At 41.2% G+C, this 23,022-nt stretch overlaps 1 protein-coding gene across 1 annotated transcript in view; it reads left to right on the top strand.

Annotated features, from left to right (window-relative positions):
• Positions 1-2,023: 2,023 nt before the first annotated feature.
• LRIG3 (leucine rich repeats and immunoglobulin like domains 3) overlaps positions 2,024-23,022 on the top strand; it is a 43,552-nt gene continuing 22,553 nt past the window's right edge. The window contains exons 1-3 of the mRNA XM_049813805.1: positions 2,024-2,205; positions 9,480-9,551; positions 9,861-9,935. Coding sequence (XP_049669762.1) covers positions 2,024-2,205; positions 9,480-9,551; positions 9,861-9,935 — 329 coding nt within the window. The remainder of the gene's footprint in view (positions 2,206-9,479; positions 9,552-9,860; positions 9,936-23,022) is intronic.

Here is a 23,022-nt window from a genome sequence, read left to right as displayed (position 1 = left end):
ACCGTGTATATTATTGACTGCTGCGATACAATAAGTTCAAAATGCTTTGTTTCTATTTTTCCTTTCCCTTGGATGTTGAAACTGACAGCTTAATTACTCTGTTGCCACCTACTAGTGAATCACTGCCCTTGCCAACACTCAAGACAAGCTCACTTTTCCCAAATAAGAGGTCCTTTGCTGTGCGCTCTGGGAACTGTAGTACAGGGCTTAGTTACTTTAAATCCATTTTAATTTTAGTAAAGTGCTCCATAAATCTCGGGAGCAACATAAACATGAAGGTCTTCCTCTTGAATTTTTGATTACTTTGCAATAGTAGCAAGTATAGCACATTTTACCTAACTATGACCACGACACGATCAAGTGCCCCTGTATCTTGGTATAATGACGTGAAACAACTGGGCAGCTAGCACAAATGCTGGCACTTTTGAAACAGAAGGAAGCTTGCCCACTGACTTCAGTGGGAACAGGTACAGGCTAAGGACAGATAGCTTTGAAAATCTGAGTTTGGCACTGTCCTGCTGGCTGTCTAGGACAGCTCAGTGTTTCACGGGCTTTGTTCATCTAATGTCACCCTAACGTTTTTGAAAGGAAGGCGGCAGCGGCTGCAGAGAAACTGAACAACTATGACACGCCAGTGCCGCCAAGACAGTTTTCATTTACAACAAATAAATGAGAGTAAGTTGTAAATATAGCGCTTTTTCCTGTATTTTGCTTCTCTGCTTCCTCGCTTTCACGTGTAGAAAAAAAAAAGTGTGTTCCTGCAGCGTTTGTTTTCCCGCAGTAATTTCCTTCAGGAGCACCAGCGGTCAACGGAGCGCAAGCCGATAAAACAGGGCACAGCTCTGCGCACCCCGAAATAGCCGTGTTGACAGGAGCACGGGATTGTTTGTAGTTACCCAGGACTTGCCTGCCTGGCTTGCAAATTCGTGATTCCCGACTAACACGTAGCTGCGTTTCTTCAGTTTAAGACACGTCCCGAGATACGCATGGGAACAACAAGACCAGGGACGAAGTCTCGGCCTTGCAAATCTCGGTACGGGAGCTGTCAGGCTTCTGAGGCTCCGGGTTCCCAGTGTCTAAGGGTGGGCGACAGCCCTCCAGGTGAAACGTGTGGGTGGGAAGGTGGGAGAGGACGGAGGGTGCCTGTGGGCAGCCCCAGGTCGGCTGCTGCAGAGCAGTGGGGTGCAAAGCCCGCCGTAATCGACTCCATCGCAGGGTCCCGGCTTACATATGGAACTCGAACAATAGGTATTTACTTGAATTACACGGATTACCTCAGAGATGTGGAATCCGCGCGCCCTGCCCACTTCCCCGAACCTCTGGAGCTGGGATCCTGTGGGGAACATAATGGGGCTTAATTACGGTGTCTGGACGAGCCGCGCAGGACCCGGAAGGCAGGAGTTAACCTCACCTCACCTTTTACATGCCGGTGACCCCGGCCTTGGCTGGGAACCCGCCGGGGCCTCCGCAGCGGCTTCTGCGTTGCCCCGACTCCCGCTCAAAACCGGCGAAGGGAAACCCTCGGGTGAGCCCCGACCCTCCTCCTCCTCCTCCTCCTCCTCACGGCACCCACCGCCGCCCGCTCCCCGGAGGGCCCACCCGGGTCGGGAGGGCGGCCCACCCCTCACTCCCCCGACCCGAGCCCGGCGGGACCAGCCCGGCCCCGGCCGTCACATGCGCAGGGGGAGGGGGCTGCGGCGGGGCGGGCCGCGCCCGGGGCTCCCCCGGCCGCACGGAGGCGGGCTGAGGCGGCGGAAAGTTTGCCGAGTGGCTGGCGGCGGGCCGCCCCCGTCCGTCCGTCCGTCTGTCTCCCCCCCTCCCAAGCTTTCTCTCCGTAGGTTTTTTTTTTTATTTTTTTTTTTTTTTTTTTTCTACGCTCCCCCTCTCCTCACCGCCTCCCCACCCCCCTCGGCGGCGGCTCCGGGGTATGAGCGGGAGCCGCCACCCGCGCTGAGAGGCGGGAGGTCGCTCCGCGCCCGGCTCTTGTCAGTGAGGGAGCGCGGGCAGCGGCTCCGAGCCCGCCATGCCCCGCGCGGCCGCCGCCGCCGCTCTCCTGCTCCTGCTCCTGCTGCTGCTGCTGGGGGGGCCGAGCCGCGCCGCCGCCCGCTGCCCCGCTCCCTGCCGCTGCGCCGGCCACCTCGTCGCCTGCAGCCGCCTGGAGCTGAGCCGGCTGCCCGAGCGGCTGCCGCGGGGAGCGGTGCAGCTGTGAGTATCGGGGCGGTGGGCACCGGTGGTGGTGGTGGTGGGGTGGGGGGTGGCCCGCGCCCGTCCGCCATCTTCTCCTCACCCCCGGGGGTCGAGGTTGCCGGCGCGGGGGGCCGCGGTGCCGGCCGGCCGGCGCTTTTTTGGGGAGGGAAGCGGGGGTTTCGCGGGCCGGCGGCTGCCTGCCTCGGCGGGACGGCGTCGGTCCGTCCGTCGGGCGGGCTGACAGCGGGCCCGGCAGCGCTCCTCGGCGTTCTGAGAGGGGGAGGAGGGAAAGTTCCGACGACTTTGGCGGGCAGCGAGCAGCCGCCGTCGAGTTAACACCGACCGGCGTGTCGGGAAAACCGGCCGCGGTTGCCCGGTGGTTTCGGCTTTGATGGTGTTACCAGCGCCGGGGCTCGCCCCGCCGGGTCCGGCGGCTGGGGTTGAGGGAACCCGCAGTACGGCGTGCTGAAACGCCGCCGGTGGCAAATTTACTTTCGGTGACAAACTTCTACGGGCAAAGCATAAATTACGGGAGCTTTCTAAAAGCCTGAGAAGAGCTGAGGGACTTTTTACATTTGTTTTTAATCTCTTGTCACTCAAAGATCTTCTATATTAGTCGTATTAATTTTCTATTACATTTCCAAAGCAGATTGAGATAAGGACTTTAAAGTAAACAGGAAGACTTTCAATTAGTTGTGGCTAATTCTGTTCAATTGCCTCGTCTGGAGGTCATGCTGCTTTACTCATGAAATGTGGATGGCTGTATTGACACCATATGGAACGGAACATAGGAATGGCTCTGGGAGTTGAATATTTCCAGGACTGGTATAGGAAAGTGTGAGGGGAAAGAAACTTTTTTTTTTTTTTTTTTCCCTCCTTATGTGATTGAAGTATACGAATCGCATACCGGATCTGCTCTACATTCAACAACTGGTTTTGCTTCCTATTAAATTTCATCCCTCCTGTTCTTTTGAACTATTTCAGTACACTAACATAAGTTTTCTGACAAAACCTAAGGGTTTTTTTTGATACTCAGCTAAGCTTCGTAGCTTAGTTTCTTGGCTAAGCTTACTTCAGCACTGTTAAGTAAAAATTCAGGTGTGACAGCATGCTACACAAAAAAAAAAAAAAAAGGGGGGGGGAAGTCACAGAACTTTCATTTTGAGACTTGCTTTAAAAAGCATTTTGCACTAGCAGTAATCCAAATTTGTCTTTCCCACTTATTTTACTGAGAGGCAATAAAACACATTGCAGGGCTTTTTTGTTAGCACAAGGGAGGTTTTTATAATTAGAATTCCCATGGTAGTGTAAATTGTCCTTATGTAAGTTCACATTCCTTTAAAAGTGTGAGAAAATAAGTTCCACTTGTATAAATAACCTTTGGTCTGTTGTAAGAAACCCTGCTGTGATTACTCATTGGGCAGCTGTGTCACTCGCTCTTAAACTCAGAGGAGTACATCTTTGTAGGTGTCACCAAACCATGTGGTCTGGCCGCTTTTGTGTAAATATTTCTTTTGTTTGTGTCAAATGCCTTAGAAGCACCCTGCTCTTTCTTCCTTCCCCTCTTCTTAATAAGAGAACAAGGAAGAGTGCGGCTTGTCTGTTACCTCCAGCTACCCCAGCACTTGGAGCTGGGATTGCGCAATCTCTAAGATGATAATGCGTTTCAGTTTTACATGCGCAAAAAAGGTTTGACTAGCCTGGATTATTGTTGCAACAAACTGCGCACTTAAAAATTGTAAAAGACTGTTTATGAATTTTATTGGTGTATGTTTACTGGGTTTTCCATGGAAGTCCATAGCGGGTATAGCCAAAGGCTAGTAGTTTAATTGCAGGCTTTCCAGTCCTCTTTAGAAAACAACAACTATTACACCACGTTCTTAATGTACACAGGCGAGATCTCCCAAGCAGGAGAGTGAAAGCTCTTGTGCCTGAGAAGGTCTAGGCCCGTGTTAGGCTTTACACCTTCCTCTGCCCGTCTGTCTGCTTGCCCAGATGGAGAGCGTGTTGGATGAAGTGGGTTTTTTGAAGCTCCATTTCACTCTTTCATGCCTTTTGTGGTCAAGTCCCCCAGTGAAATAAAATGAGAGTGTCTAATGCGGAAAGGCTGCATGACCTCAGAGTGGACAGGAGGGAAATAAAAAAAATAAAAAATAAAAAAAAAAAAAAAAAAAAGAGCCTGAGTACTGAGCTATGTCACCTTCTTTTTGGTGGCAAGTGTGAGGCTACTGCTTTGTACGGAAGTGGCTTCACAAAATGGGGTGTAAACAGGCTATAATTGCCAGTTTTACTGTTATTTTAGCTGAAAAGACCATCTTCTGTAACCCCGCCTTCATGGAAGATAACAGTCTGCTGAAAACTGATAAACATTTGTAATGGCTTTGTGTGGAAATAGTTTGGAAGTTAGATTTCCATTTACTTCCAGGATGTGTGTCCCGGGATTGCAAGAGCGTGGCTTTGTTGGAGCTGGTGTAGCAGAGGCGGAGGGAGGGAGGAAGAGTGTTTGAGCGTTGGCCGGTGTCCTCCGGGTGTGCAAACTCCCGGTGGCACTGCCGTACCCCTCGCCAGGTTCACCGAGGAATGCTAAAACTGTCGGTGGGGTGGGAGGGAAAGTCTGAAAGATGGTTTTCACTTGTGTTTGTATTACATCTTTAGTATTTACATTTTATAAATCCTCTAGTTCTCTACCAGCATTGCCAGCAAAAAGGGCCGTATGGTTTTCACAGCTGTTTTTCAATATTTTCCAGACTAAAACTTGAACATAGCAAGCTGATTTATGAGTCACTTTGGATCAGTGTCTTAAAACAGCTACAGCCTGGCTTTTTGTTTTTCAGCTCTCCCGATTTCTGCTGAATTAGCAGCTCTATAGGCCCCAGTGGGACTGATTAAGAAGCTGTTGCTGGATTTGCATTTTAAAATTTGACTTGGGGCTCAGGTTTCTGAGTTCTCTAAGGAAGAAGATGATAATTGTGACTAAGTGTTGTAAATTAAGTTAGAGTCTAAAAGTTATATTTATAAAATGTGTGAAGAAACACTTGCCCTCTCCCTTTATGCATTAGGCCTTCCTTTCAATTTTTTGTCACATGAGCATCGATGTTCAGAGTTACGTTTCAGCTTTCTGATGCAGAGACTTGCGAGTTACGAAAGATGGTCATGCAAACGTAATGGAATATAGAAAATAGTTTTTTTCATAAAACGGGTTCTTAAAAGGGCCTCAAAAACTATGGCATGCTTTTTCAAGTGGAGGCAATTCTACTCAAATGCTTGATCACTTCTGTTAGAAATCTGAGGTGAAGAACAGGTATATATACTTTTTATTGTTATAAAGAATTTCTTAATATAAGTCTGGTTTCTGAAGTTTCTGAGTGCATTCACCGCTATATGTTTCGTGGCTTTTGAAATTCTAGTAGCAAAAGTAATCACAGAGGAGATTTTCTCCCCACTTGTGAAGTGGTTTTAACAGACAAGGAAAATTCAGAAATGGAAAATGCATAGTAATAATCTTAGTGTTTTAATGTTGTCAGTTCCATTTCTGTGAAGGAAAAACACCAGTTCATTTTCAAATCTTTTCTTCATACTTGTTTTAAGATACATTGAGAAATGTACTGGACTGAAATGTACTTGTAGCTTTGCGACAGGGATGATAGATTTTTATATTTGAAAAATGCCTCAGATCCAGTGCTTAGAAGTTTCGAAAACTATAGGCTTAAGCTTCACTTAAAGTATTGGTAAAAGACAAATATTTTAACTCTTGGTTCACTTCCAACCACTCTGATTTAACTTAAAAATCTAACTTGCAGGGCTTTTTGTCCTGAAGTTTCTCATGCCAGTAGTACTCAAATGGTGTTTAATAAAATATTTATAATTCATATTTTATCCAACGGTTGGTAGACAAGCATGTATACAGCTGTGTGAAACAGGCAATTCAGTATTGTCTGGAGGGTTTTTTTGTTGTTGTCATTTTGCTTTGGCTTTTTTTGTGACTTGTGTTTGACAACCTGCTGTAAGTAAACCAGGAATGAGGAATTTGTATGTATGTATTTTTTAAAGTAGGTGCTATGTGGAAAATCTGAGGGTATCTTTAGTGTTAAAAAACAAACACACACAAAAAAATTAGTTTGAAACATAGTGTAAGTTGTTACGCTCACGGCTGCCTTGATAGACTCCAGATGGATGTGAGCTTGAGCTATGAGTGAAAGTGTCTGGCTCCAGTGTGGTGATCATGCACAGCAGTGGTTGTAATTGCAGGATTTTTATAGTTTAAGGACTCTGCCAGATTTTTTTTTTTTTTTTTAACATGTTGTAACTCCAGCAGAACAAATCTACTCACGTCTGTTACTGTCTGGTAGGTCCTTTAGGCAAACATGTTTTAAATAAACCTTTTGCAGGGTTTTTAGATGAAATGAAGAAATGCAGGTTTTTAGCACTAATGTTGAAACTCTCTGTTGAAATAATTACTGATTCCTCAGTCTTGTCTGAAGCATGAAGAACAGTAACATATTAGGTACTAACGGCCATAACTTCACTAAATTTTGGCTGTTTATTTGCATAGTTCTTTTAATCCCTACAGACTAAAGCCAAATATTGAATTAAGTTTGAGGGTAAAAATTGTCTCTACTCTGTCTGCTTTAAAGGACCAAGTTAGATTCCCGTGTAGATCTTTGTAACAGCATATTTTTTCATTATTGACATTTAAGAATGCAGTATGAGAATTTCAAATCTATGCAGCTAATGTCCTTCAGACAAAGGGATTTTTCTCCAGTCTACGGCCAGAGGAATGTTTGCACTAGATTTTTAAGCAGTGAAAGATGTAGTCCTCTAACTGAAGTGTGGTTAACCTCATTTACAGGAGAACTCAAAATCATAATGATGAAACTAACTTTTGTGGGTTTTTGAAAATGTTAACACTGTATTGGTTTTCCATCTTTAAGAGGAAAATCTGTAGGGGTTTAGACACCTGGAAGAAGGCGTAGATATGTATTAGGTGTTTGAGTCCAGAGCTGGGTCTCAGAAACATCCCCTCCGTGGCCACCTGAAGGTGGTGGAGAGTGTTCCCCTTCTCTAGGTGGCTCCCCCTGCCCTAAGCCCTCAACCCCTCTTTTTTGTGCTGGAAAATGCCTTTCGCACCTGCGGGCCTGCCCTGCGCGGGCTTGGGAAACGTAGCACGTATCTTCTCCCTGCCCGTGGCTGTGAGCCAGGCACTGGTGCCACAGCTCCGCAGCTTGCTGGGCCTGATCCAGTTGGCTGGCTCAGAGCACACCTCGTAAACGAGTACTGGTGGTACCCCTCGTAATGCCCGTACGTGCCTGGGATTATTTTTAATGTTTGATTTTTCTTTTTTTTTTTTTTTTTTTTTTTAACCGCTGACTCCAGGGGAGGACAAAAGGGATGGTGGAATTGTCCTGGCAACATTGAACAAGTACTGCATAAAGCACCAAACAGTTAGGGGAGTCTAAAATGTGGCTTTACCGTCCCCATGTGCTGTCGAAGAAACCTAGATGCCTGGCTGGGTTGCAGCATTTCACCTGTGTCCAAGGATATGCAATGGTGGGTGCAGAGACACCTGAGTTCTCTGGATCTTCAGTTGTTCAGGGCTTAGTCACAGAGCAGAACATCTAGCACGGACGCTGAACCTGGCTTGATTTAAGCCAGTTCTGGTCTGTGTGCAGCAAGGATACGCCGATCATCAGGTTTCTTCGCTTCCAGAACTGTAGATGGAGAGTAGACACATCCATGGCAGTCAGGCTTGTGTTTGGCATGCTCAGTATAGGTGACTGTACTAAGTCATATTATCCAGAAAAAGTAATGAATCCTGGGAGTTTCCTCATAGATTCAACTTGAAACACACTTCATGCCTGCGTGGCTTGACGAGGACCCCAGGCATGGTGGATGACTGTTCAGTGCTTAATTAGCACGGGGAAAAGTGTCATGAAGTGTAAGAAAGTTCTTTGCCTTTACCTGATGCTTCAACAGCTCACTGCTGAAGCATGCTGATGAAATTCTTCATGCGTCTGCATTGCAGACTCTTACTGGAGTGAGTTTAAGAACTCCTTAAAAATAGTGCAGTTTTTGTTTGCTGGCTTGGATAAACTGTTAGAACATGTAGGGAGCACTTTGCAGATGGCTGAATTGGTGCAGGTGAGGTAGTGACAGGCTGTAGTATGGGAGCAGGAGGGCGCATGTTGTGGTGGATGAGTGACTGAGAAGGGAGATCTTCAACAGGGCTGGCCATGGTTACAAGGCCAGTTGTGAATCTGTACCACTTGTGCAGATCTCTACAGATGTGCGAGTTTTGAGCGGCTGTAATTACCTTCTCTGCCTTCTATTGTACTTTTCTTTCTGTGATGTTTCCAGTACTTATGAGTCTACAGCAAAAGTTTCTTAGAACTATGGTGTTGCTAAACGTTTGAGAGGACATATGGTAAAGATGCATGGTGTCTGTAGGGAAGTGAAATTCTTGACAGCGGTCAAGAAGACGCGTTGCATTCTCAGTACTCTGGCTTGTTTTGCAGCCAACACTGCAAAGATGCTAACAAGATTTCTTATAAACAGCATCAATATATATTTGGGATCTCCAGTACAGAGTGGCACAAGCTAAGTGCTCGAGCTACTTCTTCAAGTATGATTAAGTGCAGTATTAATGTGACTAGTATACCGACATCTTAAAACTCAGAATAGAATTAGGCTTCCCCATGTCTGTTTTCTTCTGATATTGCTTGTTTAGGATCCCCATTAAATTTGGTTATGTAGGAATGGAGTCCTGAATTGTGTGAAAGCATGAAAATATAATTGAGATTTATGGGCAGTCCTCATTGTGCATTTATGATCTGTGCATTGCTTTAGAAAAGTAACTGAGTAAATGATACAAGTATTATGATTATGAGTCAAGGAATGAGACTGCAATGGGTATTGGTTTATGAATTTTCCTTGTAACCAGGAGGTTGCTTTAGCCAGATCTTTTGTTGTGAAGGGATGGGGGGAGAGGGGTTGTTGGTGTATACAAGTTAAAATCTTAAAATGTTTTTCATGGGTCTTATACACATCCCAATGAGCAGTTCTAAATTCTTCAGAGGTATAGGAAATTCTTGGACACTGCTGGCATTGATCAAGGTATTTACACTTATTTATACCTTGTATACTCAAATGAGTTTCTATTCTAATCTTACTAATATGAGAAAGAACTTTTTATGTACTTGAAAACAAATGATAACATAATTTGGTTTAAAATTGTATTGCTTTACCTGATGTTTTATGGCAAAACTGACAGGCTGTTTATTTTTGTAACCTCATAGGGACTTAAGTCACAACAAATTATCTTCAATCAAGACCAGTCTCTTGGATCACCTCCATAGTCTTCAGGAAGTGTAAGTTAATTTGTCTTAATTAAAAAAAAAAAGCAACAAAAACAAACCCCCTCCCCACCCCAAAAACCCCAACAAAACCCAACCAAGCCGAAAAAACCCAACCAGTATTTGTGTATGCTAATTGTATAGATATGTCTCTAGGGATAATTGGTTGAACAAAAGAGATGTTTGCTGTTGTGATATGTTACATTAAATGAAACTGGAATTATTTTTGAATTTTGGGGTGACACTGTTTGGCAATTTAGCAAGTCCAATGTACCTGCTTCTGATTAACATCAAAGCTGACTCTCCCTTTTCTGATATTAATAGGAAGTTGAACAACAATGAACTGGAGATCATTCCAGATCTGGGACCAGTCTCTGCGAATATAACTCTTCTGTCTTTGTAAGTAGATCTTAGTCTTGTCCCTAGTTAGTGGAACTAACTCTACAGAGTTTGTGGAAATATGTGCATTACAGAGATTAAAGTGAAATAATTGGAAATAGAGCAGCTTGTGGTTAGGAAGTTGATTATGTCATATTATTTAGCAGGTTGTTTAAAATGTGTATAATTGAGCTTAATCCTTGTAGTTTTTATGCTTCCTTCAGATACAAAGACTGCATTAGAATTAATTTATGTTGTGGTAGTGCCCAGAAGCCTCAGCCCTGTTGTGCTAGGCACTGTACAAACATTAGTAAATGTTACACAAACTTGTACAATGTAGACTTTAAAACAAGAGTTATACTCTATCATTATGCATCTTGGCTGAAATCCCACTTGCATTAAATCATGGCAGAATTCCCTTAATTTCAGTGGGCAGTATGGGGAAATCCCCTCGAGATGCAGCTTCAGGACAAGTATCTAGGTTAGAATATGCTTTGCCAATATCTTTAAAATGTCTTTTTGAGCTCATTTGAATGTGTGGCATAATTTTTTTACGGCTGCAGTTAATACATATAATTGTGACACATGATTATGTCTATGTTCATTGTTTTGTTTGAAAGAAATTAGGAGGTTAGTTGATGTGGGATCTGTAATACGGGTATAAAGTTGCAAAAGGCATACAGGGCCCATAACCAAACCAGTTGATTTTAAAGGAAATTTTATTCCTGAGGTTTTCACTTGAAATCAGTTTGATTTTTTTTTTTTTTTCCCCCCCTATAATCTAATTTCTTTAAAATGTTGAAGGAACTGCTAACAAAAATAGTTACTATCATACTATTAATTGGAAAAAAGAAAAGACATGTTTTTCATGTGTGGGATTTGTGTTTTATCAATGGGAATCTAAAGTGTCTAAAGCTAGTAATATGTAGCCCTCTGGCCAAATCTTGCCCTCGAATACAAATTGCAAGTTACCTTTCTTGGAAGAACGCTGAAGGGTTAAAACAATACAGTAAACTTCGGAAAGCTGTTCAGTTAATTAAATTGATCACTGTTCAATTGCTTACATCTGGTGATTTATAGGGGTTTGTTTTTACTCTAGGCCCAGGTCAGCTAAGTCAGCTGGTGCAGCCGCTGTGTCTGGACTGCTCTGTTTGAATAAGAACTAAGTGACATTTGATACTGATGTGGTTTCTTAAAGATCAGAATCAGAAAAGAATGAAAGAAAAAGCAGATGGTGTCTGACAAATAGCTGTTGAATTTAAGCATATCTTCTATTTTGCGTTAGTGTTGACATTATTTTTACACTGGCATAGCATTCTGTAGTTTAAGCATCTAATTGATCTGAAGAATTTTTTCTTTTTTTTTTTTTTTTTTTTTTTTTTTTTAATACCACCTTGCTAAGGTTCTTTTTACCACAAGGTTGGAAATACTAACATAATGAAGTGGATTATATAGCCTCCTGCCTTACTTCTGATGAATACAAAGTTGAGAATTTGTGTTAGCATCTCCTCTAGTCCTTCTCATGGAAAGTTAACTAATTTAGATGAACCTAAAATCATCCTGCAGCTGAGCAAAGATATTTGTATTCCTTCGAGAGAATAAATGAAAATCAGTCACTGCAGGACTGGTTGTTCCATTTCCTTAGGTCACTAGCTTGGTTCATTTATTCCGGTGGTGAAACATGGAAAAACCTTTGTTAGATCTGTGGTCTGCACTATATATACTGCCACTTAAAAGAAAAAAAAAAAGTATTTCTAAAAGCTGTTATCATACTACCAATGCAGTTAAAGCTGGTGTGGTTGGGTGCTAGCTTGTTCTTATTCGAATTTCCATTACTTCTGTGTGGTGTTGGGAGATTACTGAGTAGGTGTGCTCCAGCTGAGATTTAATACCTATGTTATGACCACAGCACAGATTCCTTGATATCAATATGGTAGAAATAATTCATTAAGTAATTTGAAGGTTTCATGTTAACTTATGAATGTCAGTGTATAATAGTTAAGACAATTGTTTGTTCTGTTTCAAAACAGATTTATATAGAACATAAAATTATAGAGTGGTATTGCATTGTTCAAAAAATAAAGCATCTTGTTTCTTTTGCAAAGGTTTCTCTTTAAAACACAGAATAGAATCATAAAATCATAGAATCGTTTCGGTTGGAAGAGACCTTTAAGATCATCGAGTCCAACCATAGCCTAACACTGCCAAGTCCACCACTAAACCATGTCCCTAAGCACCACATCTACACGTCTTTTGAATACCTCCAGGGATGGTGGCTCAACCCCTTCCCTGGGCAGCCTGTTTCAATGCTTGACAACCCTTTTGGTGAAGAAATTTTTCCTAATATCCAATCTAAACCTCCCCTGGCACAACCTCAGGCCGTTTCCTCTCGTCCTATCACTCACTCAGGAGAAGAGACTGACCCCCACCTCACCACAACCTCATTTCAGGTAGTTGTAGAGAGCAAAAAGGTCTTCCCTCAGCCTCCTTTTCTTAGAGGTTGGAAGTTATTTATGTAAATATGTTATATTCTTTTATGTAGAATGAGATTTAAATAAAGAGGAATAGACATACAGCAGTTGTCTGGCATAAAAATAATATAATGGTATCATGGAAAAATATTCAATCTAATGTTTTTTTTTTTTTTAAGAAGTGAAAAAATATGTTGAGTTATTTTTTTCTGTGTTGGATGTTATTTGGAGGAGTTGAATCAAACCAAGTTAATATAGCTAAGTCATGCAAAAAGAACACATGTGGAACAATTAGAATATAATTTTTAGAACCACTCTTCAAAGAATAACTGTACTCGAAATATCTGATGACTTTCTTTAGTATTTTAAACTTTTATATGAAAGGAGCTTGTGGAGCCTTTCCAAAACAAACGACTGTTTCCTTGTTGGGTCTTTGCTCCGACTTTCAAATAATAGCAGAAAGGAGGGTGCTAGTCTTCTGAAACTTGATTTGGTTACATTTCTTATGAGATCATATGCATTGGTTCATTACTGTTGGTTGAGAAGCCAGTTCGTTTTTTTTCCAAGGAGTCTTCAAGGAATGCCAGTGCTTTCACTCCGTAGTACTTGTCATTCAGCTGTGGAGCCTTAGAATTTTACCTGTTCCGCAAGAATTTTCTTGCCCTGCAGAGGAAATTACACTGCTGATATGTCTACAGTGAAAAATAGTGCAGGTATCTCCATACAGCACTGTATGTCTAAATTCTTTGAGCAATATAAACAAGCATGGGTGGATTATCATGTTAGTGTAGTTTCCATTTCTGGAGCTACCTCAATTCTCGCTATCTAATTGATATTTATCTAGCTTAGATGTTTGCATACTGTTGAATTATGCAGGGTAAACATCCCCAGAGCAGTAGATGTTCCCAGTCTCATGGTCACGCTCTGTCTGTAACATGAAACAACAATGCCAACATTTTGTTTTTATGGATGCCAGTTGGGAGTTGAACACCATGGGAGAGAAAAGTATCAAGCAGGCACCCCCGCCCCACCACCACCATGGGAAGACCCTATATCTGCATGAGGGGAGTAGACAAGCATATGCAGGCACACTCTCATTATGATTTTATTCACATGATGAGTATGTATCTTGTCACATGGCATAGGAGAGCTTCTGAGTCTCCTGGGAATCTGGAAACTTGTGAACTAAATGGGTGGTACATTGGGCTAAGTCTGGTCAGGAGGCTTTAGGCTGGGAAGCTGTGGTGGCTTGCCTGACACTAAGAGATATAATATGTTCCAGACAAAGAATAGGATTCATTTTCTCTACCCTAAATTCTTGAAAGGTTTTGACATTGTAAATACGAGTTACTAACTGTAGATCCTCTTCAGGATGAGTGGAGAGGAAAAGGCTCTCTGAAGTGATTTGTCTTCTCTAAGATAGTTCAGATGGTTTTCCTACTGATATCCATCTAGATACCTATTTTAAACTAACTTTTAGATGTCTAAAGTTAGGTTCTTTTTGAAATATCTAGCCAATGTACTTGGGCATGCCTGTTTTACAGTGGTGTTACTTGCAAAGGTCTGATTGCATCTTTCAGCATGTTGAACCATTTAAAGTCAATTATTGGAAATTAAAATTGCAGGGTGTTCTTTTTGCTCAGCCACCCAGCCCTCTTCTCTGACTTCTGTGAGAGTAGGCAGGAAGAGAGCAGTTTATCAAGGCAGAAAGAGAGAAGTTCAACCATTTGCCAGAGACTGCCAGCTCTCCAGTCAGCACAGTAGCTCTAGCCAGGAGGCCAGGTCCCCCCAAGTGCTGGACAACATAAGCTTTTGGGGAGAGTACTGGATTTAACAACCGACTGCCACAAATATATAGTGTACAGATGCTACACACAGTAATGTAGGTGTATTTATCTGTCCCTACAAATAAAATATGTTAGACGTTTCCTAATTTGCATTCCTGAAGTGCTTGTAAAAACAGTTAAATTAATGTAGAATTGCTTTGAATGGTTGTGGTAGAAAATTCTGCAGCTCTGGGAGAATAAACAAGTTACTTCTCATTGTTTCTAGATAGGTGGATTGCTTTTGTGTCAAGTAGAGAAATGGGCACTAATGCCCTCATTCCAGGAGAACAAGCAATTTGGTTCCCATTCTAATGGCATTCCTTTTCCAAGATGTACCAGTCCTGTCCTGTTTATCCTGAAAATCTGGGATGTTGATACATGAGAAGAAAACTAGTATTGCCTTTTTAGGTCTGTCGTTGCTGTAAAGTATTGCACCTAGGTTGAATCCAGAAATAGATTGAAACCGAGTAATATAAGTACAGTAGCCTTGTATGGAAGTCCTGCATGGTGTTTAACTACCACCTACCATTTGCATAGGGGTTTTACTTTAAAACTTCAGAAAATGTTAACTGCTTTTAGTGTGTTTAGTGCTTTGTAAGGAAGAACAACACTGATTTGCAAATTCTGCAACATTATTTAAGGTGATGTTTAAGGATATACAGTTTAAATAAGAAATGCATGCTACTTTACTTGCAGAATTTTTATAAATACATAATCGTAGACATCACCCAACATCGTCAGTGTTGAGTACTGTGGAAATAGGAAGGCAGCAGTGATTTTAAAGAGACAGAACATCTTTGAGTATTAAAGAATCCTGCCCCCCCAACTAAATTTTACTGTTCTTATCAAAATGTATATGTAGAACTAGACTTAAGATTAAAAAAACATGTTTCTTATTACCCACATCGAGGATATGTTATATAGTAATCATCATGCTCCCTGTAGGGACTAGAACAGCTGTACATGCCAAAGTCTCTAGTGCATATAGTGAAATTCTAACGTTAGGCTAGCTTTAAACGATGGAGTGTTTTAAATATAAACTTCTGATTTTACATTTTATTGAATAGAGACTATTTTATTTAAAAGCACTAGTACATATGGTTCAGGTGATTTAGATGGAAATGTCCTTGTAGCTTACATTGTAAAGACTGATCATGTTAGTTTAGAACACAAAAAAATATTTGGTCTTAGTAAAGCCGGAGTGGACAATACGAAGTTCATGGTGTGGAAGTGAAAGGAGTGTGAATGATTCACAATTCAGTAATGTTTTTCAAGTTTTACATTAATATGTGGTTTGTATTAGGTTCCCACTTCAGTTTTTTCAGAATGTGAAATCTTCTGTTCGTAAGAGGCATACAGAATACGCACCGTGTAGGTTTTCCCTTGCTTTGCTGAGGGGACCCTCCAACCCCATCTGCACAGGACGCCTTTGAGGCAGTTAAAACAGGGAGCCGCACGGCCATTCACTTTTGAGTTCTGAGATGATGAAGAATGTTGCCAGTATTGAGGAGGTTTCTTGAAATGTGCCCACTTGTTTGTTAGGTGCTGGACTGAATCCACAAGTCACTTTTCTGAAGGCTTTCTACAGTCATCAGTTTGTAATGTCTTTCTGTCGGTATATGCCGAGTTTAAATGCATCGTCTTTGAAGACAGGTGTCTTGTGTCTTGGATGTTTAAAAAAGTAAACGAACAAAAAAGTATTAACAAAAAAGATTGGTCAGGAGATAAAAACAGGACAAAAGGACTTTAAAGTAGCCAGTCTTACGTGATTGCAGGGGTCACAAGTTTTCATAGTAAGCAAAATTGTTTGAACTTTAAATGTAGCTTTCTGATCAGTCAGTATAAAATGACTCTGACTTGGTTACGATGACTTGATAATTAATCTCAGGCCTTTGGTGTTCAGCAAACACGTCTGAAAAGCAAATTTAAAAGCTAGAAGTGAATTGCTGTACTGGAAAAGTACAGTCATTCTTTTCAAAGGAAAAAAAAAAAAAAAGGCAAAATTACCTAAGCCATCAACAATGATTTGTTTAAAAAAAATTATTTGATCACTGAAAACAAACAAAAACCCAGGGAATGCCTAAAAAGTTTTTTTCAGGTCCAGACGGTAGTCTGTGCTCTGAATGGGAGGTTCTACTTGTTGCTCAACTAACCCACACAGCTGCAGCAAGGAATTTATTGGAGAAGATGATCTGCAAGTCTTAGTGTATACTAGGCTTCATAAATAACTTAATTTTGAAATTTCAGAGTTTATCAGAAGAGCCCAAGTTCAGCTTTGTGTCTTCCTGTATTAGCTCCTTCCTGCTACCTTGCTTAGTTGCTCATTAATCCTGATTTCAGTCATCAGTAAAGTTTCTTCAATGGACAGCATGCTTTGCTCTAATCTGAATAAAATCCTGTTGATGAAAGTGCTAGTTACAACGCGGTTGTTTCTTGAGATTGGTAAAGCATTGTGCTGTCACACAGTGGAGACAGAGCTAACTCCAATGTGACTCAAACCTTTAGTATGTGGAGTTTATGATACTGCAGTGTCACTATCTACTTACAGGGCTTTCGGGGTGAATGGGATTGTTCATGCTACCTAACTTAAATACATAATCTGAAAAAGGATTTTTCTTTATAGCTCTTAAAACTAAGTAAACTAACTCTTAAGTTGAAGTGGCTTATCTTAGATCTTTGCTAAACAAGACGCTGAACTTGTGACTAAAGATTTGTAAATTCATCTGTATTTTAGGCAGCTTCCTGCTTGCTTCCATTCTCCTTACCAGGAAGAACAAGGAAGAACAAAACAGTCTTGCCTTCTTCATATGGGGGGAATAATAGAGCATATACTGGTCACTGGTTTTCATTCTTTGTTAAAAAAAAATAAAAATAAATCTTTGTCGCCAAAAAGGTACTCTTCCAAAATTTGAATGTGTGCTGTCGCATCCTGGCTTTGATTAACCAACACACAGCTTAAATGCCTATCTAACTTTATGCACAAATGTAGTTACTGAAGAAAAGTGGTGATTAATCCCTTATACTATTTAGAAGGGATTTTATTTTAGTATTATGTGTCCATTTCTGTTGAAAACATGGAAGAATGTATTTAAAGATGTTTTGTGATAGTGGACATCCCAGATCATGCTTCAGATAGTCATACTGAGAAGTAAAATTCGACTAATTGAACCAAACATGTAAAATAGATTATACATTTGTCCCAGCTGGCAATGTGGAAATAAGAGTGTTAGTTTGCACTGTGTGGCAGTATCTTGATGAGAAAAATGCCTGTGAAGGGCCTTCTGTAAAGATAGAAGATTTTTCATAATCCTTGTTTGCAAGATAATTTGGAATAGAGGTAGGTACGAGAAATCTGCCTCTTTGTCATCTCACAGAAGGCTGGGAGTGGAAGTTCTGTGTAAAATCCGGGAAAACACTGTCTCAGTTTGCATTTAGAAAAAGCTAGTCACAAGAAAGAAGTTTAGATGCAACTCCTGGAAATGAAAGCTTACATTCAGGAGGAGTGGATGCCTTTCCCTTCTATGCTTGCCAGAGAAGGTGGTATTGTGTGTTTATAAAGCTAGCATACTAAACTGAAGTCTGGCTCCCAATATTAAGAAAATGTTGGTCAAATATTTTACATCCTTGTCATCTCTTCAGCTACCACTTTATTATGGGAAGGATTAAGATTTGGATGCTGCCTCGAAGAGTTTGTTTTGAAGAAGGATTGAAAGAAAGGATAGAGGAATGCCAGACTGGGCTTCAGGCGTAAGGCTACTTGGAGAAAGTCCCAAATATGGGAGTGGTGGTAAGCCATGTGTGACTTGGGCTGAAGTTGTGAGCAAAAAGCTAGAGTGAAGAAACTTACTGGAATTAGTTCTTGCAGTCTTTGACATTTGGTGTGGAGACTAAGAGGAAGTAAATGAAAGAATTTGAAAAGGAACCTGTCTTAGTCAGAGTTGCAGACATGGAAACTAGATTTTTATGGCAGCAATTTAAGCTGAATGATGGGAAAAGGAAGAAGTATGTAGAAACCCAGAGTTTGTTGTAGCAAAAATAAAAAGTAGTGACAGCCTAAACGAATGCTTTTGCAATGAGAATGGAAAAGAATGCAAATTTTATGAGCTATTTGCAGTGGAAAAAACTGGCATGATTTTCTGATCAGCAGTGTTAAAGAAAAAGATGAATTAAAAGGAATAAGAATGGATCAGAAAAATAGAGAACACTGTTCCCATGTGACAAAGTGGAAGAACGGTAGGAAATTTTACCAAGGAGGAGGTGCCAAGTTGTAGGGCATACAGTTCAGAGAAGGATGGAAGTCAGAATGAAGTTAAGAGGTCAGGAATAGGTATTGGGCTTATATCTTAGAGAAGTGGTAGGTGGTTATTGCAGTAGACCAGTGAAATGTAATGACTCAGTGTCTTGAGTGAAATAGAAGTGGATAGCAGAGCATCCCTCAACTTGTACTAACAGTTGAGATTGGGGGTAGATGTAGAAGGGTGTGCGGTCTGAAGTGCCTAGACTTCGGTCTGTACCCTCCAAAAGGGAGGGTTGGCTCCGTAACAATAAAGGATAGGTGTTTTTACTTAACTAGTCTGTACATCAGATTAGAAAGATTATTTATAATACTGGAGGGCACTATGCTGGGTTTAATCTAGGTTATACTTATAATTGTCCAAGACTGTAGCATTCACTAACAGTCACAGAGCTCACCAAATCTGCAGTGGGTTATTATTCCTGTTGTCAGCTCATGCTGAAATAGCTATGCCTGTACTGCTTTTGTTTACTGTTGTTAAAATAAAGTGATGAACTTACACCTTCACTTGGCTATGACATGCTCAGTAACTTGTGATTATTTTGGAAAGGCCAGAAAGTGGAATGGGAAACGGACTCCCAGGTATCAAGAAGAGAGTTTGGAAGGAAAGTTTAATTAATTACATATTGGTACTATGACTGGAATCAGAAGAGAATTGCTATGGAAGTATCATGTGTTTGGAAGTTTGGAAGCTCTGATCCCAGAGCTGTTTCATTCTGCATCTTTCTCTTCCCCTTTTCCCAATTTATGTTTGGTTTGGGAATCAACAAACCTTTGGTCTCAAGTTTTGGACAGCTGTATGCTGCAAAAAGCACAAAAAAAAAATAAGAGCAGAGACTTGCTGACATGTGGCCTGAAAGAGCAATGACAGGCATGGATCATGGAATGAAGACCTTCAAAAGAAAGAACAACTGCTTGCTGCAAGAAACGTTAAGAAGCCTGTGTCTGAAGGAGGCATCAGACTTGTAGACCTACCAGTAGGACTGGAAGTGAGCCAGAATCTTGACTATTTCTGGCATCTTCAACTTGGAGGAAAACAGTTTCACTTGAAATATTTCTGTATCTAACAGTTGCAAAGATTCGAAACACTGGATGTTCTTAGTTCAGTGTGGTTGGGTGTCTAATGGTGAGAAGAGCATGTAGTCCCATTCATATCAAGGGATTTTTTGTAAGAGTAGTGTTCAGCTTGAAACCATAATTACAATATCTTAAATTATGTAATTGTTCATTACAGCATGGCTAATTTTAGTAGTAAAATGAGTAGAAATTGAAGAAAAAAAAATATCTTTTTTTTCTCTCTTTCTTCTTGTAGGAGTTACTGAGACTCTTCGTTCTGATATGTGGTCCTTAAAGTTGTCCAGCTTTATTCTAAAAACCGCAAAGCATGTGGCTTTCAGCACTTTTTGAGGAAGTTTATGACAGTTTTGATCTTTCATCTTTACTATCAATTATTTTTTTTCTTTTTGCTTAAATTTTCTTTAACTCAGTGTCTTGACATCATTGTTTCTTACAAGAGCTCCAAAAGTCCAAAGGAGTTTGGGAGGACAGGAGGCGGAGTGCAAGAAACAATAGATGGTATGCCAGGAGTCATATGATGTCAGTGGGTGAGCGGAGGGAAGAACAGGTGAAGCAACCACAAAGATTTGAGGAAATGTGAAAAAGGGGGCTGCGAGCTGTAGTGGCACGTAATGGAGACCACCCGGTATGTGCTCAGATGTGGACAGTCACGTCTGCTTTGCCTGTGCTCCGATGCGGCTGCCTCCAAGCCAGCTCTAATCTGGAAGCCATGTAAACACAAGACGGTCAAACTAAACATCCATGAACCCCAGTGTCTTGGCTTCAGCACCGCTCAGAAAGATTTGTCTAGCCCTAGCAGAGTGCTTTTTTCTCTTTATATACCTCTTAGTCTCTAGCAAGAGACTCTAATACGATTTCATTTGCCTGTTCGTGAGGCGTATTCAATATATCCTGCCTCTCAGGGCTCAGTTGAGGGACAGGAGATACTGTATTAGTCCAGAGTCACACAGATGTTAAATCAGTTATTTTGCAACTAACAGCTTCGGAGAACTGGCTGCACAGACAGCTCTCCAAAACTGTCTTTCTAGACGACTTGTTTTTTACCAGGTTGCTCCACCTCCAGGCTCCTACACATGCTCCTTGTCGGTATCATGGTGTGAGATAAGACTAGAACGTTCTCAAAATACAGCAGATCAAGATCTACCTGGAAGAAAAGAAAGAGTTATGCTGGAGAAGGAAGTGCAAGGGTATTTTTTGGTGCTGAGATTTTGAATAGAAACAAAAGATAGGACTTTAGGTCTTAATCTGTTTCTGAGTTGGGGTTTCCATGTTACGGGATCAGAGTAATGAAGCTTGCATAGATATTTCTCTTAGGTAGAAAACATTACATATTGACAATCTTTATCAAGAGATACTCAATGATACTATCTCAGATCTTTAAAAATTGGGGTTTTTTTTCAGCACAGAAGAACTATTACATCTAAATGGTGTTAACTAGATCCTTATCAAAATGGATACGGAAGTTGCTGTCCTGCTTTGTATTTCCCCAGTGGCAAGGAAGTACAAGTCAATATGTCAGATATGTTGTAGCTGTTGTTTATGTAGAATGCATCTTGGGATCGTGATTGATAGGGCTGTTAGAGTTGTTTTGGCCTAGTGGTGTGGTTAAAGTCATGAATGCTGAGAGGGAAAGCTAAGGTTTCTCATACCTGTAATGAAAAACTGATATTCTGTCTTAAGCTTCTATTCACACAGGCTTATGTGAAAATAATTCAGTCAATCTGCACGCACTCTTGGGTTGTTGGGGGTTTTTTTTGCTGCAAGTCAGGGTGTAGGCACTCAAATTGCAAAAGGCATGTTGAAATTCATGCAGGTATTTTTGGTGGTTTTATCTGTGTTCCTCGGTGCTCCTGCTGCTTTAGTTGTAACGGGAGAAGTTGTAAGGAATCTGTAGTGTTTTGCTGTTTCTTGCACACGAAGAAATTGTGGTCAAATCGCTGCAGGTCCGCTTCTGTGAGAACTTGATGCGCTGGTTCTCTTGTTGCGGGGGATCTCTGTTGCTCTGATCTCCCCTTGAGGGTCTGTGAAATGAAACCAATGTGGTGTGTGCAGCTTCTTTTGTCTGAGCAGGTAATAACAGCACTTTGTTGGAAAGTTGTTTTTTTTGTGGTGGTTCCCCCCCCCCCCCCCGAGAACAAACTTGTATGTCATTGTGCTGACACAGAGGATACTGTTTGGTTCTGCCTTGACAATTAGATAGGCTTTCTTTTCAAAAATGTCCTTCCTGACTAATTTTGACGGTGATTGGCAGTTATGAGGAAGCCAATGCATTGTTTTTATTTGTTTTACTTAAGTGATGATTGTGAAGAAAAATCAAATTAGAATTGAAGTTTCTCATTTTAACTAAAGAGTTAAAAATATGTTCAGTGCTAGATAACCTCCTTCCAGGTGTGAATTATGGCACTTAAATTTTTTTTGAAGAGGAAACTGGACTGAACCATTCAGATATTTTGCATTTGAGCAGCTTCTACAAATATGAATAAGCAGGAAGGTGCAGTGAGGGCTGGTTTGATTTTCATTGTGAGATGGGCTAGGACTTTGATGTGTAGCTCTGTTTCAGTGAACAAAAGAAGTTGCTTTCTCCCCACAGTATGACCTTCTCCATCTCCAAAAAAGAAAAGTGTTCCCTGAAACAAACAAGCTGGTTTTTTTTTTGTTTGTTTTTTTTTTTTTGTAACCTGGTCTGTGTCAGGTAATTTGCCAGTTAGTTTAAGCGCTAATCTGAAGGCTCTATAAGAGTTTTATTCAGTTCCATTAGGTCCAACTAAACTTTGTAATACAGGGGCTATTATCCTGCCAGTTGTGAGGAATTTCTGTTTTATGGAGCAATGCTGACACAAAGACAGCACTGTGCAAGCCGTCTCTATAACTGAACACTTTCACACTGCAATTTAGGAGGCGTGCAGTTCAGGAAATTGCTGGCTTCTGCTGAAGCACACTTTTACTGCAAGGAAAATTTTGTTCGTCACTCAAGTAATTGGCAGTTTTAATACCTTGTTAGTAATTACCTTATAAACAAACTAATGCATAAAGGCAAGGCTCTATGACCTGTTATCTAACTCACAGTCTTATTTGGCCAGTGGAGCTGACACATGGTGGTGGTGTTTGTTGTTGTTTTTTATTAAAGTAATTTGTTTCCATTTATTATAAATACTTTCAGCTAAGAGTTAAAGAAATGCAGTGTACCTCTACCAGACAGCCTGAGGAATGAAACATGATACAAGTGCAGCGTTGGAGGGGCTGCAAGATCACTTACCCATTCCCACATGTGGTCAGAAGGCCCATTAATCTTAACTTCTGGTTCAGTTTTTGAGTCAGGACTTCTTTGTCTCAAGCAGTAATCCCCCCACACGCCTTGAATATGTGAGGATTGTCCATGCTATCCTAAATGTGTGGCTTACTATTTGATCCAGAGCAAGTATTTCCAATAAAGGCAAACA

The sequence above is a fragment of the Accipiter gentilis genome, chromosome 11, assembly GCF_929443795.1.
Source record: "Accipiter gentilis chromosome 11, bAccGen1.1, whole genome shotgun sequence".
NCBI lineage: Eukaryota > Metazoa > Chordata > Aves > Accipitriformes > Accipitridae > Astur > Astur gentilis.
Note: the sequence above shows the minus strand (reverse complement) of the source record. Positions and strands in the feature narration are given on the sequence as shown.